Source organism: Opisthocomus hoazin, chromosome 7, assembly GCF_030867145.1.
Source record: "Opisthocomus hoazin isolate bOpiHoa1 chromosome 7, bOpiHoa1.hap1, whole genome shotgun sequence".
In the NCBI taxonomy this organism is placed as follows: domain Eukaryota; kingdom Metazoa; phylum Chordata; class Aves; order Opisthocomiformes; family Opisthocomidae; genus Opisthocomus; species Opisthocomus hoazin.
This window is the reverse complement of record NC_134420.1, coordinates 27810199-27826103: the sequence shown is the minus strand read 5'-3', so window position 1 is coordinate 27826103 and position 15905 is coordinate 27810199. Positions and strand designations below refer to the sequence as shown.

Below are 15905 nucleotides of genomic sequence, written 5' to 3'. Positions count from 1 at the left end.
CAGAAGACAGAGGTAAAGTATGAAAATAAAGCTCTTCTACAGTGTATAAAAGTCTATGTATATACGGAATCTGAAGAGAATTACAGGCACCTCCTATTGCACAGCATACTGAAATAATTACAAGAGAAGAAGAGTGTTTGAATAACACACTTGCTCTTTGGCAGCAAGACTCAGGACATTCTTGGCACTCTGTGCTATTTAGGACTACCGATGCACTGATTGCAGGAGCTACCCACAGAAAACAGCATGTGGTCTTCTAAACACAAAATCAGCAGTTTCCCAACTTTGCCAAATGCAGCTTCCACTTCTAATGGGCTCAGAGTCCCTAACAACCACACGCACGGCTGTACTTTGGCCAGCCCACAATCCCACCACTATAGTCCTGCAAGTCCACACCTCACAGCAAATTTTTCAGCCATGATTTCAACATGATTTCCACAAACTGCAGGATCAAAAAAGTGCCACAATTACATTCCCATTTAACACACTCATACACAGAAGAGCAGCAAAAAACCCTTCATCCTCTAAATATCCATTTCTCAGCTACAATTCCCAATGAATTACAAGACACATGGACGAGCAGGGAGGACAATCATGAGAGCAAGACAACTTCATTATAACCTAAAGGAATACCCTCTTGCACCAAAAAAACCTTTCACTTTCCACACCTCCCTAGGCATGCCATCAGATGTTCCTAACAAAAATGTAAGTAACATAAGCTTGCAAAGTGGTTATTTATAAAAATGTATTCTTAGCCTGAATTCCAGCCCTATTTCTCAGCTCTACATGAACTCTTACACCACACATAAAAGAGGATTCATTAAAAATAATAGAGAGTAATATTTCTGTGGAGTGTATTACCTGCTTTCAAAGAGAAATGGCATCATCATGTTGTTAAATAGCATAATTCTCTGTATCCTTGCTTCTAAGAAACTGGGAAATTAATAGCATCTGAAGGGGTCCTTTAGCAGCAGATGCATTATTATCTATCTAGTCAGTAGTCAGCAGACAGAAGTGTATTTATATGGGAAATTACTTGCTCTAATTATTAATCATCCATTTCCAGTTTCAACATTCAACCTAGGGAAAGTGATAATCAATACAGCGGCTGCACAGAGCTAACCAATATTCTTGGGACACCCATTCTAAGCAGTATCAAGTTCAAAACCAGCAAGTGATACTTCAATGCAGATGGTTTGTGGCATTTGTAACTGAGAGTAGCAGGTAAGGATAATGAGGAGGAGCAGGGAATACTGTGTACACTCTTGACAGCAAGAAGTGAATGATTGCCAGTATTAAGAGCAATATGACAAATTAAAATTAGAAAAAAAGATCTTCTTATTGGCTGAAATAATGGCACTTGGAGGACTCATACAAACATGCTTTTCCGGTCTTACTTCCTCAGTAACAACAGCTAGGAATAACTGATGATGATAATAATGCTGATAACCTGGCACCAAAGTATTAATTCGTATTAAGCTCAGACTTCTCACAACTTCTATGGAGCCCACCGGGAACTGTCAAAAGGAAAAACCTTTCCAGAAGTTGTGCAAGGCAGACTAAGATCCATAAAAAACTGGCAGAAAACGCCTCTAAACACACCCCTCTGCATATACCTGCAGTTGCACAGAATCCCATACACCAGGCTCAACTCTCATAACAGATCTTTTATAAGATCTTTTGTAAGATCTTTTATTTGATACTCATTCTAATTGGTCTATAGTAGTCTGTAGGGATTCAACTAATTAAACATGGATGATGGAAGCCTAATGAGTACTTTTTCAGCCTCTAAGACCAAATGGCAGAATTTAGCTAGAATCTGAAGTTTCAAAAAACCGTCAGAAACAACATCATCAAGCATGTTACACCTATTTACTACTAGAATTCCTTCAATAATGGCTGACTGAAAAAATCTGTCCTGGCATTTCAACTGCTTCATCTTAGCATTATCCATTCAAAACAGGTGCTTTCTACTTACATTACAATGTTCATATTCATCTACAGTAATGCACAGAATTCCTCTTATGTAAAAGAAAACAGAATATTGGTTTCTAGGCCCAGTTTATAGCCCAGTTTTGGTAAACTAGATTTCTAGACTTCCTTGGAAAAAATTGCAAAATGTTTGTAAGATGATTCATGGAAGACTAAAAACATCATGAATTAGTTGTCTAGCTAATCAAGGAAAATAAGTCCATCATCAAGAATCCAAACTGATTCAAAGCCTAAAGCAACGTTCAAAAAAACATTCCTACCAGTGTTGACTATTAAAGGCACAGTATGCAAAAAAACTACACCTGCCACTGAAGATTTTTTAACTGCTTTTTTTTTTTTTAAAGTTAACAATTTCTTAAGATATAGTAATCGACAAGATACTCCGGTTCCTTATTCCCAGTGTTTTACATCAATGTTGTCCATTAATAGTATCAAATTGAAATGCAAAGATGATTATTGCAGCAATACCCATAAGCCTTATAGTCTGTATCTTATTTCAAGTTTATCAGCAGCTTCACTCCAGGAACCACTACTGATACAACTACACAGAAAGTACACATTCTTTAAAATACACTTTTCATTTTTATAAAGGTTAACCTAAAAAGGAATCAAGCTACCACACATGATTTGTAGCTTGTTGCATATTTACTAAAGTAATGGATTTATATATTTTTTTACCATTTATGAGAGACAATTCTTTTCCTTCAGTTGTGTGAAACAAATGTGATGAAACGTTGGTGGAAATTTCTATCACAGATTATTTTCTTGAATTTCAGAAACTAGCAAGTCAGACAAATACAAATGAAAGGGCAAAAGTATTTGGCTGATGGAGAAAATGAAAAAGCATCCTGTCTATGCAAATATCCCCAGCAGCAGACACTTGGACCACAATGTTTATTTTAATGCATGCAGAGTGAGTGAGAAAAAAATTCTTTTTTTTTCCTGTAATATTTCAAAGCTTTCAATCTTTTTATTAATATTATATATACAGTCATGGGCCTGCTGACATTACTACTGTGTTGAAAAGCTTCTTGTATAGCCTGTATGGCTGAGAATATATGCAAAACTCAGCCAAAGGCACAGAGCAGAGATCACACACCCTAAACCCATAGAGCACAAGATCAGCAAGATCATTCCATAAAGCTTTAAGGTTCCATATTAAAATCATCATTGTATGTGATATTTTCTCTCTGCTATTTCACATATAAGAGAAAACATTTTTGCCATAATAAGCACTCTGAAAACTTCAAAATGTTTGCACAAGACATCTGTGAAGAATCTTCTGTTGCAGTTGTATTTTTTTTCCTAAGACACTACTCATATTTTGAGTTCAAAACCAAAAAGATTAGACCCTTGGTTTCCAGTCTCATCCAAAGCACAGTGTTCCTACTTTGGCACAGAGACTCAGCAATGACCCCAAAATAAACAGTAAAGCTTCCACCCCTTTAAACATACTATGTCTATGATATATCTCAAATAGAAAGTATGGGAAGGCAGTGTGTTCAACTAAGCAAAACAAAGGCCAAAGTGCAGGATCTTCTTGGATCTCTTCCTTGCCCTGAAGCTGAATTACTGAATGATGGTGAAGACTTCACCTCTGTGCACCTCAGTTTCTAAAGCTATAAAATGGGAATGAGGGTGGTGAGGCACTGGAACAGGTTGCCCAGAGAAGCTGTGGATATCCCCCTGGAAGTGTTCAAGGCCAGGTTGGATGGAGCTCTGAGCAACCGGTCTAGTGGAAGATGTCCCTGCCCATGGCAGGGGGGTTGGAACTAGGTGATCTATAAGATCCCTTCCAAACCTTACCATTCTATGATTCTGTGAATAACAAGTTAATCTACTGCTTATATAGCCAGGACACATGCATATTTGTAAACGTTTTGAAGGTACTCAGATTAAATTAAACCTAAAAAAAGCAGCTTCCTTTATTATTTATACATTAATATATTTAGTTTGATTTCAAAGTAGACACTAACTTTATAATTAGAAATCCTGGCCTCTACTTAATAATAATGCCATGGATAATGCTACTTACATAGCAGTTTTAAACTACAGGCCTCAAAGCATTTTATCTAAGACAATATTGTTGTATTCATTTTACAGACACAGGAACTGAGGCACAGGAAGAAATGAGTTGCTCCCATTCAGCAGGCAGAAGTTACATCTGGTCAGTGTCCTAGCTACAAGAACTATCTGCCCAAGAAAAATAATTGAAACATTGGGGTTTTTTAGTGCTCATTAATTTTTCTTTATTTCCCAAGACAACCTATGTGTACTTCAGTGTGTTCAGGTACCAGTATAGCAAAACAAGTAGGAACTCAGAGTAGACAGTTAGGTGACTAAAGATCAGTCATTTAAGCTTGTACTAGTCACCTTGTAATTGCTTCATACTGAGTGGAGGAAAAAAGGGTACTTCTGGAGGGATGGTTTAGTTCAAAATAAATGTCTAATGCAGGGTAGGTGGAGGTGCTTGTTTCTTTTCACTGATTCTGAAGGAAACACAGAGTGACTGAGCTCAGACTTGCACAAGTGGCTCTCAAACACTTTAAGTTACGAGAGTGGTCCTTGCAAACTCACAGGACAAAGGGAAAAATCGTCTTTAAATTGCTACTGCTTTCTAGTCCATATACATGTAGCTACTTTTTCTCCAACTTTATACTTTTTTATGTTATTTGGGAGAAAACTTTCCAGTCAGGTGTTCATTTAATCAGCTGCCTTCTTAGCTGTTTATTTATTATCAGCCAATGTGACAAAAAATTTGCCAGACGTATCAGAGATGCATCTGCCTTGACAAGCCTAGATTTGCAAGGAGTTCGTTTCCATACACCTTGCACACTGCCCACCGCTGTTACCATTCCACAGCGCAGCAGCTAGGATCAGCTGCAGCCTCTTACCAGCACCGAGGGATGCTCAGCAGTACTCATGGCAGAGTGACCACAATTCAGTCTCGTCATTCGTCGGACAAAAATCACCATTAGCTCATTTTCAGGTCACGCTGACAAATATACCTTTCCACTCAAACTTTACTAAATGTTGAGGACACGCAAAAAAGGATTTTTATCTTATGGAATATTTCATTCGTTGAGAGGTGCAGCATCTTACATTCTGTACAATATTTAGAATATTTAATTTTTATTCTGTTTTCCTCCTAAGTCCTGAGTTTGCTGAGTTTCATTACATAAAGGCATTATGACAAGTACATAAGCATTCACTTAACAAAAACAAAACAAAACCCAAAAAACCAAAACCAACATCAATTTTCGAAGTTGCATGTACTTCAAAAATTTCCATTCCTAGGGACAGATTCCCTCTATTTCCAATACATATTGCTTCGATGACAATGTCATTTTCAATTATAATAATTTTCTGGTGTTGACAGAGGAAAGAAAGCAGCAGCCATACGTCATATTTGTGTGGCATTACGCCAGCTACATCTCAGGAGAGCTAAATCCAATTCTCAATTTACCACACATAAACACTAAGGAAGACAACTCCAATGTCCTTCACCCAGCCCTCCCACTTACACATGCAAAACAAAACAAACACACAAAGAGTTGCAAGGACAAAAGCCAAGACTTGCTTCTGTACTGAAACGCGCCCCCTACATGGAAAGGACCAGCAAATACAGAACCTGATGCTGTAGGCGGTTAAGTGCCTCAGCTTTACTGCAACCAATTAAAAGCGAATAGCCATAAAAGTGCAGATACTACTGTAGGGTAATAAACCAGACTTTATCAGTGACAGTGGTGCACATTACAAACTTCAAACTCATTCCTTGCTCTAATCCATCAGAAACTTCCTGGCTTTAACAGGCTATAAACAGCAGAAGCTTTGAAGTCCAAGGATTAGGATCACTAATAGACAGACTGAACGAGAGACTGGCTGAAGAGCCAAGTGGAATGCCCTGCATGGATCTGGAATAAAACAAGTTAATTTAATCAAACTGACCTCTCTCTAGCCACAGGCCAAGAGATTACAATGGTTATAACAGCAATAAAGGGACAAGGGATACTAGAAACAAATAGTTATTTGCTTCAGTGCAGTGCTTAGGCTAATGTAAGGGGAAAACTGCTTATGCTTTTAACTGTGCTCTCAAATCCACAATTATAAGCTCTGCAGGCAAAGGTGCTTTTTTTTTTTTAACTAGCTTATGACTTAGTGGTAATGGAGGCAGAAAAAGATTAAACACATTTTAATTTTCAAGAATTTCTAAATGAAAGGTTAATAGAAAGATTTAACAAAAAAGATCGTTCTAGTGATTTATTTGCTTTGAATCTCCTGTATCTCAGAGTCACTCACAGCAAATGAGGAATCAATCCATTTGCGTTAAATCCACATGCATTCAGTGCTCACAGAACTGAATATAACACTAAGCATTTTTGTTTCTAGAAAAAAAAACTTCTTACTGTAAAAAATTCCAGTTATCATCAATTTATACACAACACTTCCCACTCTAAAGGACGACAAAACATTTAACAAACCACTAAACTTGAGGTGTTTAGCACAGCAGTATTACAGAACCCTTTTTCAACCAAAAAGGCAAATGAGCCAAGTGAATGGTAGCAACAGCTTGGCTCTGAGAAGTTGTTAGAAGATGGTAAATTGAGACAAGTGGCCAGGGATTAATTTTTACATTGTATCTTGCTGCTATGCAGAATAGCTAACTTTGAGGACCGGAAAACAGCAGCAGCTGAAGCCTCTGAAAAGAGAATTATAAAGCAAGGAGTCCTAACAACACGCTTCATTCACTACAGAAGACAGAATAATCCACAAGATTCTGTACCACCAAACAGCATTTTTTTGAACATGTATTCCTAGAAGGCAACATTTCTTCTCCCACAAAATCACCATATTTTCAGATGAGAATGACAGATTCAGATGTACAGCATATAGCAAACAAACTCATTTACAGCTACTATATCTACAGTATTTAAGCAAGAGTGAGGAGACTTTAATTGCCCAAAACAATGCTCAGGATTTTAGTATTAGTGTTTGGAACTTGGAAGCAGCTCATCCTAGGAAGCAAAAAGCCATGGAAATAAAATGAGCAGCACTGGAGTGGCTGTCTGGCACTGGAGGGATTACCACAGGCCAAGCCTAGCTACCTCCCTTTACATGGGGCAATGTCTCCTGGCTCTCCCATTTACTCCATGGCAATTTCATAAAGGAATTCACCAATGCCAGGAACTATGCTTCCAGCTGAGGGCCTGGGAGAAGAGTAAGAGCAGCACGGTCTCAGGATGCAGACAGCCCGGGGCTGGGAAAAACAGAGCAGCCACAGCACATGCAGTGGTGTTATATGGAAGAACGCAGAGAAACATGGGATTAGGATCTTGGGGTTTGAAAACGTGGGCAGCAAGCTGTAAGGACTGGGCAGCCTGAGACTGAGGTCCTGGCATGAGGGAATATAGTATGGCAGCATGCCAGCCCAGCAGATATCCATGCCAGCAAAGCACACCTCAGCTGCTGAAAATTAAACAAATTCATCAAGAGATACAGCACTGAGTTCAAATCCGGAGTCATTAACAGACTTTCAAAACCAAATCTTCTTCCAACAATCTACACATTTAAATCATTTAGGAAAAGGTCTGTGAACGTGTCCACATTTTACAATAACCATGAATTTAAAAAATTTAAAATATTATGCAGACTTCACCAGACTCACTCATAAACACTATAAAGACCAACACAGTATGTATAGTTACGTTGGAAACAGAAGCATTTAAAAAAAGGCACATATGTCTCGTCTTACTGGGCTAGCAGTAGCATTTTCACAGGATATTCTCGTGCTGTGGGAACTTCTTGTCAAACACCCAAAATGTCCTAAGTGTTCATTTCATCAGTCAAAATATTCACTTAGTTTATAGCTCCAAGCATTCAAACTACTTTGCTGCTTTGAACCACATTTGCCCTAGAAAACAATCTAGCAGAAGCAGTATTCACTGCGATGAGAGAGTGTCTACAGAGAAACAAAACCAAGCATTGACAAATCAAAGACAGGTCTCCCCTTACGACTCCCCGAAATAAAGTTAAGGACAGAAACGTTTCTGTAACTATTGCATCTGTTACCTTTGATTCAGAAGGTAGCAGCACAACCATTAGTATGCTTTTTTCTTTCTATCCACTTCAGCTTTTCTCATTTCACTTTCAAAAATTTTGCCACAAAAAAAAAAAAAAAAAAAATCTAAATTTGTTATTTTGAAAGTAACCATGAAATAATTTTTAAAGACATACTAATGAAGCAGAAGAGAGGTCCTTCTGTAACAGGTGCAAGCAGGCATGCTACCCCCAGTTTCACCCTCCTCCACTACACCTACCATGGGGTCTTACCTTCTGGTGGATTCTTATTCTGGTTGTTCCAGACAACTAACAACTTTGATAGACTAGGCACTTTAGACACCTCTGTGATGACTCGGAAAAGGCTCTCCACCCGGTCATAGGTTAGAACTATGGCTGTGAAGCCTTGGGACTGAGGTGGGATCAGTGGAAGGAAGAGTGGGTTGCTCACACTGCTCCATTTCTGTGAAGGAAAACAAGAAAACAGGAAAACAATTTGATTAAAGTGACTTATCACAGCAGGGAGTAATTCACGTACCCAGGGCCTAACCATCAGGTTTGGAATTTGCTCAGATCAGGCAGGTTGACTCTCCAATTCTAGCAACAGGGGACTTCAGCAATTTCTCAAAACCTTTATTCCAATCTCCTCCTTAATTCAGTTTTCATTTTTGCCTAGCTGTAACGTTGCAAACAAGAGGGGGTTTAGGCAAAAAATAAAGTGGAAGAGGCAGATAGATTTGTGAAGCAGGAAAACCACGGTGAACTTTGAATCCAGCTAGCATGACTCAACCCTCATTTACTAATCACTATTTCAAGACATTTATATTTATAGTCAGGACTCCATAAACAAAGAGAAACTTAACCAGCACTACAATTTCAGAAGCAAAAAAGAGCTAACAACAACAAAACCAAAGCAGCAAGAACACAAACCTGGCATAAAACATGTACCCAAGCAAAAAAAGGCAAAAGCAGGCAATAAGAAGAATAATGTACTAGCTTCCACAAAACCATGTATGTTCAATAGTGAAAAAACACCTACTGCACTTAAAAAAAATAAAGAGGCACAAGATGCAAAGATGAATTTCAGAGAGTTACCTACTCATTCTGAATTTTAACTAGGGCATCCCTTTCAAGACTTAAAAGGTCTTACTTCAATATGCTGCCAGCATAAGGAAGCCAGCTCAGCTGGCAATAGGCAGGACAGACAACTAAATTCTCACTGAATGTGCCAACCTCCTTTGGAGCTGACAACGTGGGGGATGAAGCAGTGAAGAGACCATTCGACAGGAATGAAAGTGCCGGCATTTCAGTCTCAACTTTTCCATTCCAGCTGACGTTCCAAGCAGGGGTCGGACAGAGAAGCAAAGGGAAAAACAAGACATTTTGGGATGAGGTGAAAAGGGGAGTTGGGAAAGCAGAAACTGAGTGATGCTGTTTTGCCGAGAAGGCTTGAATTCCAGCCTGTAAAAACCACGAACACTCATATGAGGTTAGTAACTGTCAGCAGTTTACAGAAATACCGAGAGAATCTCCAGCTAAACTCGTACCATAAGCCTGCTAGTATCAGGAGGAAAAGAAGTTTTACAGACTCAAAGTTATCAGCTCATATTTGCAGGAAATAAACTTTGCAATTTTCTGTTCCTTATTTAGTCTTTGGGTTACTTTATACACCAATCAATCACCCTCCTCATGGGAGGATAAATATATGAGGTGAAAAACAGACACTTAAAGTTAAGCACAGTACTGGCACACTGTTTTATCCAGGATAGCCTAAAGGTATGTTCCAGGCAAGGATCTGTCAGCAGGAATAATACCTCTTAGTAGACTTGCTCCAATAGTCAGAAGGATGAACTAGTCTTCAGCTACACATACTTTATCTAATCTGGTATAAGTAGCATTCAACATAAACTGTTTGTGAGGTTCCTAATGGAATGCATGAAGGTCTAGTTTTTACCCAACAGGAGTAACAGGATAATGTAGAAATAGTAACAGCGTAATACAGAACTTCAGTTTATGAAAGGGACATGGTTACCTGCGATAGCAGAGGACTACACTCAGAGATTCAGAAAATACATAACCCTTACTTAGCAACTGATATGTGCAGAGACAAATCTGCTTTCAGAATATCACATTTTCTAAAATTCAAGCTTTTACACATACTTTTGCTAATTTTACAAGACAACTGGTGGCAGATGAGGACAGCCCTCTGATTTTGCCGCAGCTTCAATAATTCCTACAGCAAATCACAATCTAAATGCTACCAGAGCATAATCCACCTCATTAAAGCTTTACAGACTTGCTTCCACACAAGCCCCACCCCAAGACTGCTACCACACAAATGACCCTTGTAATGTTGCGCAGCTTCTTAAAAGAACTTTCAGAAACCTCTTTTCATTAATACTTGAAGCAGAGGTTTAACACAATACTCAGCAGAGTATCAAGACAATCTCATGTTTCCGCCCTGCGAGAAGAAATAACTGGTAATCAATGGGCAATGCTGTATTTACTACCTATGGATGAGTATCACCACCTAAATTAATGGGTCCCACTTGAAGTTTATCTAGCAACTTTTTCTCTCTATCCACAGTACTTCCTAATAAATTACTTGCCATAATATCCTTGGAAAAGGATTATCACTTTTCTATCATTTAAGAGTATTTTAGGTACTTACTGAAAAAAATACAGATGTACTTCTGCCAGCACACGTGCCTAAAAAATTATCACGCTTTCTCTTAAAAACCTAAGTTTTAGGTACATAACTTAAATTCCAACTTTTACGACTTTTAGAAAAGCATGAAAATTCTCCCATTGGTTATAACTTAGGAAAAATTAGACAACTTTTGAGGTGGTTTTGCTCATGTATCTACCAAAGGATGGTGGAGGGAGGGAAAAGCCTGTAGACATTAATGGATGGGAGAATCAAGCCCCTCATTTGAGAAAAACATTTCAAAAAGGCAATTAAGCATCTCTCAAGTGCCATTAAGAGCCAACCCCCTGCTGCCTGCCTGAAGAGTGTGTCTACAGTCTGAGACCTATTGACCCCACTTTCTGCAGGAAATCGGGCAAATTCAAGCCTCCATAATTTGCTAAAGTCTTCCAGATTTCTGCCTGGGAAAAGCAAACCATACAGGCAATTAATTCAACAGCAACATAATTAAATCTCCATTATGGCAGCAAAGCATGAAACGGGTAATGACACAGGGATGGATTCTCCCAGTCACTGCTCAAGAAACCAAGTGGTGAAGGAACATTAGCTCCAGTCTCATCTTTATAAACATTCTTGATGGAAACTCACAGTAACTTTCACTTTCAGAAAGACGGGCAAACAGTAACAGTGGACTGATCATCCATCACCTTGCCTTGACAAAGTGCTGACACTCAGCTATGGATAAGACAGCACTTCACTCTTGCCCTCCCAGCTAATATCATTAGAGGAGCCAGGATAATTAATCTAAGATTAACAGGTGGTTTGCTGTGAATCATTTTTATGGGCAAAAAGAATCAAGTTCAAATGCCAGTTTCCTAAGAGTAATCTCACGTCGCTTAAGTCTCGAAGTATCAGTTGTCTGGCAGCTCTTTGCCAATTCACATGAAAAGCCAAAGTAGTAAGACCTGAATGTCATTGAGAACTTGGGGATAGCCTGAAGCCGGGGAGAGGGGAGAATTCAGGAATGGGTATGTATACAGTTAAGGACTCAGACTGCTGCAGCTGTCCCGTGCGTGCTTTCCATAACTGTGCATGTGCAATAATGCCTTAGAAATAAGGCACCTTCCTTTACAATAGATACATCAAATATTGCTCTCCCTCTTGGTTATTAAAAACAACTTGCTTCTATTTTAGGAAAAGTTAATAAATTAAGGACAAGGTATCAAGGAAGTTGAATTCTCATTATGCAGGATGCTTAAGGTTGGACTCAATGTGGAGTCTTCAGGTTCAAGGTAGCAGGGAAGTTTTAAACAGACTGTTCTTAGCAGGGTACAGAAGTGAGATAGATGGGAGCTTCAGGACGTCAGTGAAGACAACTGGACTGAGAACTGGCCAATCATTACAAATACTACAGAGCCTCAAAGGTACTGGCAAAATACCAGACACAATTAAGGCAGGGTCCTACCCCAAAACTTCTTATCCAGGTGTACAGAGTACCACTGAAAGAGACTTGAAGAAAGACACAGCAGACACCTTACAAACTGCATCACAGAACGGTCTCTAGGAAAACAAGGCTGTGTAACATGTCCCATATTACAGAATAGAGTGAAGAAGTTCCCAGCTATCATTCAGTGGGAAAACTCAGCAACATCACTGCAGAAGAATAAAATTTAACTGCTCCCACGAACAAGACAGCGGGCTTTCCTCCCAGTGTATTTTATTTTCAACAACTAGACTCAGTGCTTGTTGTAACCAACATATTAGTGAAACCACACAGTCTGAACAACAACAACTCACTGACTTTTAAAAGCACAGAGGTAAGGAAAACAGTGTGTTGAACTTAAACAGCAGCTAAGCAGTTCTTCGACACGTCTAAGCAAAGCAGGGATATACATCCCCTGCCTCTGTGGATAAGGCTTTTTCAGCTGGGTTGTTCTGAATATTAGTCTAACCTCAATATGGTTTCAATTATGAATTACCAGACAAAAAAAAAAAACACAAACTTGATTTATTCTATTTTTCTCCAATTATTCATGATAAGTTTTTATTGAATGCTTTGAGAAAGTATTTCATCATGCTTCCCATCCCCAACTGGTCATAGGGCAAAATCAAAGGAATGAACCCTCTCTACTTCTCCAGAGGCAACCACAGCACTTACACTCTGCAGAATCACAAGCCATTTCATGTTTAGGTGAAGATTATAAGCCCTCCTCAAAAACATTTTAGCCACAAGACACACACGACTTTCTACCTGTTCCTTCCTGAGTGATGAAATCTGATATTGTCATGAATCATGAATTTTGATTGCCAAAATGCATCACGTAACACTCAGATGTTCAGCATCATTTTTTTGTTTAGCCACTTAAATCTAATCAGCCATCTGAGCCGTTCTGACAGAATCTACTGGTTGAACACATTCTTTGATGTAAAAACTCAGCTTCAGGCTCATCTCTTCAACTCCTTAATTTCAATAATGTGTCAAAGGAATAGATATGCAGTGAGAACAGGAGAATTATCAATAACTGAGTTCATATTTATAGTTGTCATAATAATTATGCTTTTTGGAATCCCTCCATCAATTTTATTGCCAGTCTTTTGTAAGAATAAGAATAATAAGAATATTATAATATTATAACATTATAACTTTAATAAGAATATTCAAACAATTGGAAAGAGAACCAGGAAAAAGATTCATGTTTTTCTGTAGTGTTGTTTTTTTTTTCCACCACCCCGCTGTAAGTCTACGTAGCAGCACCTGACCCAAAAAACCCACATTATGACAATCTGAATGGGGAAAATGGAGCTTAACATACCTTAGATGCTCCCAAATCCAGAAATGATAGGGACTACGGAAACGATGACTTGTGGAATCCAAAGCAACAAAGTCCCATGGCTTTTTTGTTTGATTTTTTTTTTTTTAAGTTAATGACTCCCATTACATAAAATAAAGCTGTACAGTTATGAAGCTACAAGAGGCATCAGGCAGTGCAACAAACAAGGTTAGAACAAGAACAATGAGATCCTTGCCTTTGGCCGGCAAAATTGTACAGTTTCTTTGGGTGTGTCTCAAAACCTGCATTGCTAAGATTAAAAACCTATGTCTCGTATGTTTAGGTGTCTACTTTTAAGCTAAAGGAAAAAGCTCTTAGAGCAAACAAAACCCAACAGTATTAAACAGTTAGGTGTAGTCTTAAGAACTAAAATGCCATTCAAGTGAAATATATGAAATCCAGTTTCTGGTTCTGTCAACCAGATAAAAAATTTGTTTTTCATGCCTCAGAGGATGTAATTTACAACAGAAATAAACCTACACACTAGATACCAGCCACACAACACAGGATAACTGTGAGGTTATCTGTCACTGGGTAAGAGAAGAATCCTAACCTCTGGGCAGGTAAGTTAAAGAACCAACTGTTAAATCACGTTTCACATACACACACACACACACAAAAAATCAGTATTTATAGCTGAATACATATGGTATACTCAACTTGTCCATAATATCAACACTGGAAAAACGTATTGATAAACTGAAATTTATTTAGTATATGAAACACAGTAAATAGAGCAAAATTTCACCCAGCTGATTCAAACCATCACACAAAGTAGCTGGAAATTCAGCAGGATCAGAAACCTAATATTGTTCAATGGAAAAAATACCAGATGTGCATTGCCCAGAAAAGTGCCATCTTGTTCTCATTTGCAGGTACATAAAAAAAGCGTATGTTAATATTTGCTTAATGCTTTAAAGATGAGGAATGGTACTAGGACTGAAGTACAGTTATAACAGTGGCATTGTCTGGAGACTGAGGGCTGTAAAATACTAGTCAAAAAGCTTAGAAATAGTTTAATTGCTCAACAAGTGTCAACTGCTTGGTAACTGGCAGAAGCTCACAAAGTATGCTGTAAATGAACATCCTACTTGGGCTTTGCTAAATGAATGGCACTTTTTGCACTAAGTTAATCTGGCTACTTCAGTTTAAACCAAATGATGGTGCTGGTTTTTTGCCTCACTGGGAGAAATGAAATCTGGTATGTTTATTGTTCAGCATACTGATATTCTCAAGTGATTATTAAACTATGGTCTGTATCATCCAAGGTCAAAGTTCAAAAGCTACCCCTGACAAAAGAAAACTCTAATGTTTTATAGGTCTACATTATAAACTGGCTTCAAGAATTTCAACAAAAGCAGCTACAGAAATGTGGAAAAACCCTTACTCATTCTTCAGAAACCCATATATGTTACCAAGGTATGAGGCAAAGTACGAGTAGAATTTAAATAATCTACAAAGAAGCACAAGTGAGAAAGCAATTTACCTCTATTAGAGCATAACAAAGTAGTTAACTGAAGATAACGGACCACATCTCAAACCCAGGTCATTAGTTCTAATCCAGTCCAAACTGGTAACTATCAGAAAGCACACCACAGAAGCAGTCATTTTCTGGCTTAAATGTAACTGATTGCCCCTGCCCAATGGCTAACGGCTGGGCCAAGAAATACAAAAGGCGTTAAATCCCATGCTTGCACCAAAAGACTGTCTGAGTCATAAAGGACTCAAGCAGTCCAGGAATGAATTTCAGGCCCCAAAATCATCACTTGCCCCTCTTCATTAAAAGGAGGAAATATCTTGTAGTGCATTTTTTATTGAAAGTACCATCCCATAACATATTAGCATGTTATATGCTACTAGTCTTCCATTTCCTCAACAGGATAGGGGATGAGTAGGAAAATAATCCCCTTTAAAACGTACTTTTATTTTTCAAAAAAGGCCAACAGTCTTCAGTCAACCAATACAAGCACATAAAACTGCTTGGATCACTTCCTCAATGCAATGTACTAAGTATGGCATTAATTGCATATGCATTTATCTCCTGCGTACATTATAGTCCCTCCTGCTGCAAAAACACCATTCTGTACTGCTGCTGTATCCACACTGTGGTGAAGATACTCGGGCAACAGTCTCACTAGTATTTTGAGCCAACACAAGCCAAACTAACGCCAAAAACGCAGCCTTCCAGCCACCCGGTCCCTCCCTCACTCTCCCCCACTCCTCTTTTTTTTTTCTTTTGCTGGGTAAGTTTTACATGAGGAAAATTATTTCAGTTAATTCACCACAAGTGCATTAAAAAATTAAAAAAGAAGGTAGCACACAGAGAGAGAAATCGTCATCCAGCTGTAGAATAGTGCAGGACTGCTTCTTTTGGCCAC

General features: G+C 38.5%; 1 protein-coding gene across 2 annotated transcripts in view; it reads right to left on the bottom strand.

Moving 5' to 3' along the window:
* EXT2 (exostosin glycosyltransferase 2) overlaps positions 1–15905 on the bottom strand; it is an 82508-nt gene that overhangs the window by 24849 nt on the left and 41754 nt on the right. For both annotated transcript variants that reach the window (XM_075426332.1, XM_075426333.1), the window contains exon 9: positions 8323–8512. In XM_075426332.1, coding sequence (XP_075282447.1) covers positions 8323–8512 — 190 coding nt within the window. The remainder of the gene's footprint in view (positions 1–8322; positions 8513–15905) is intronic.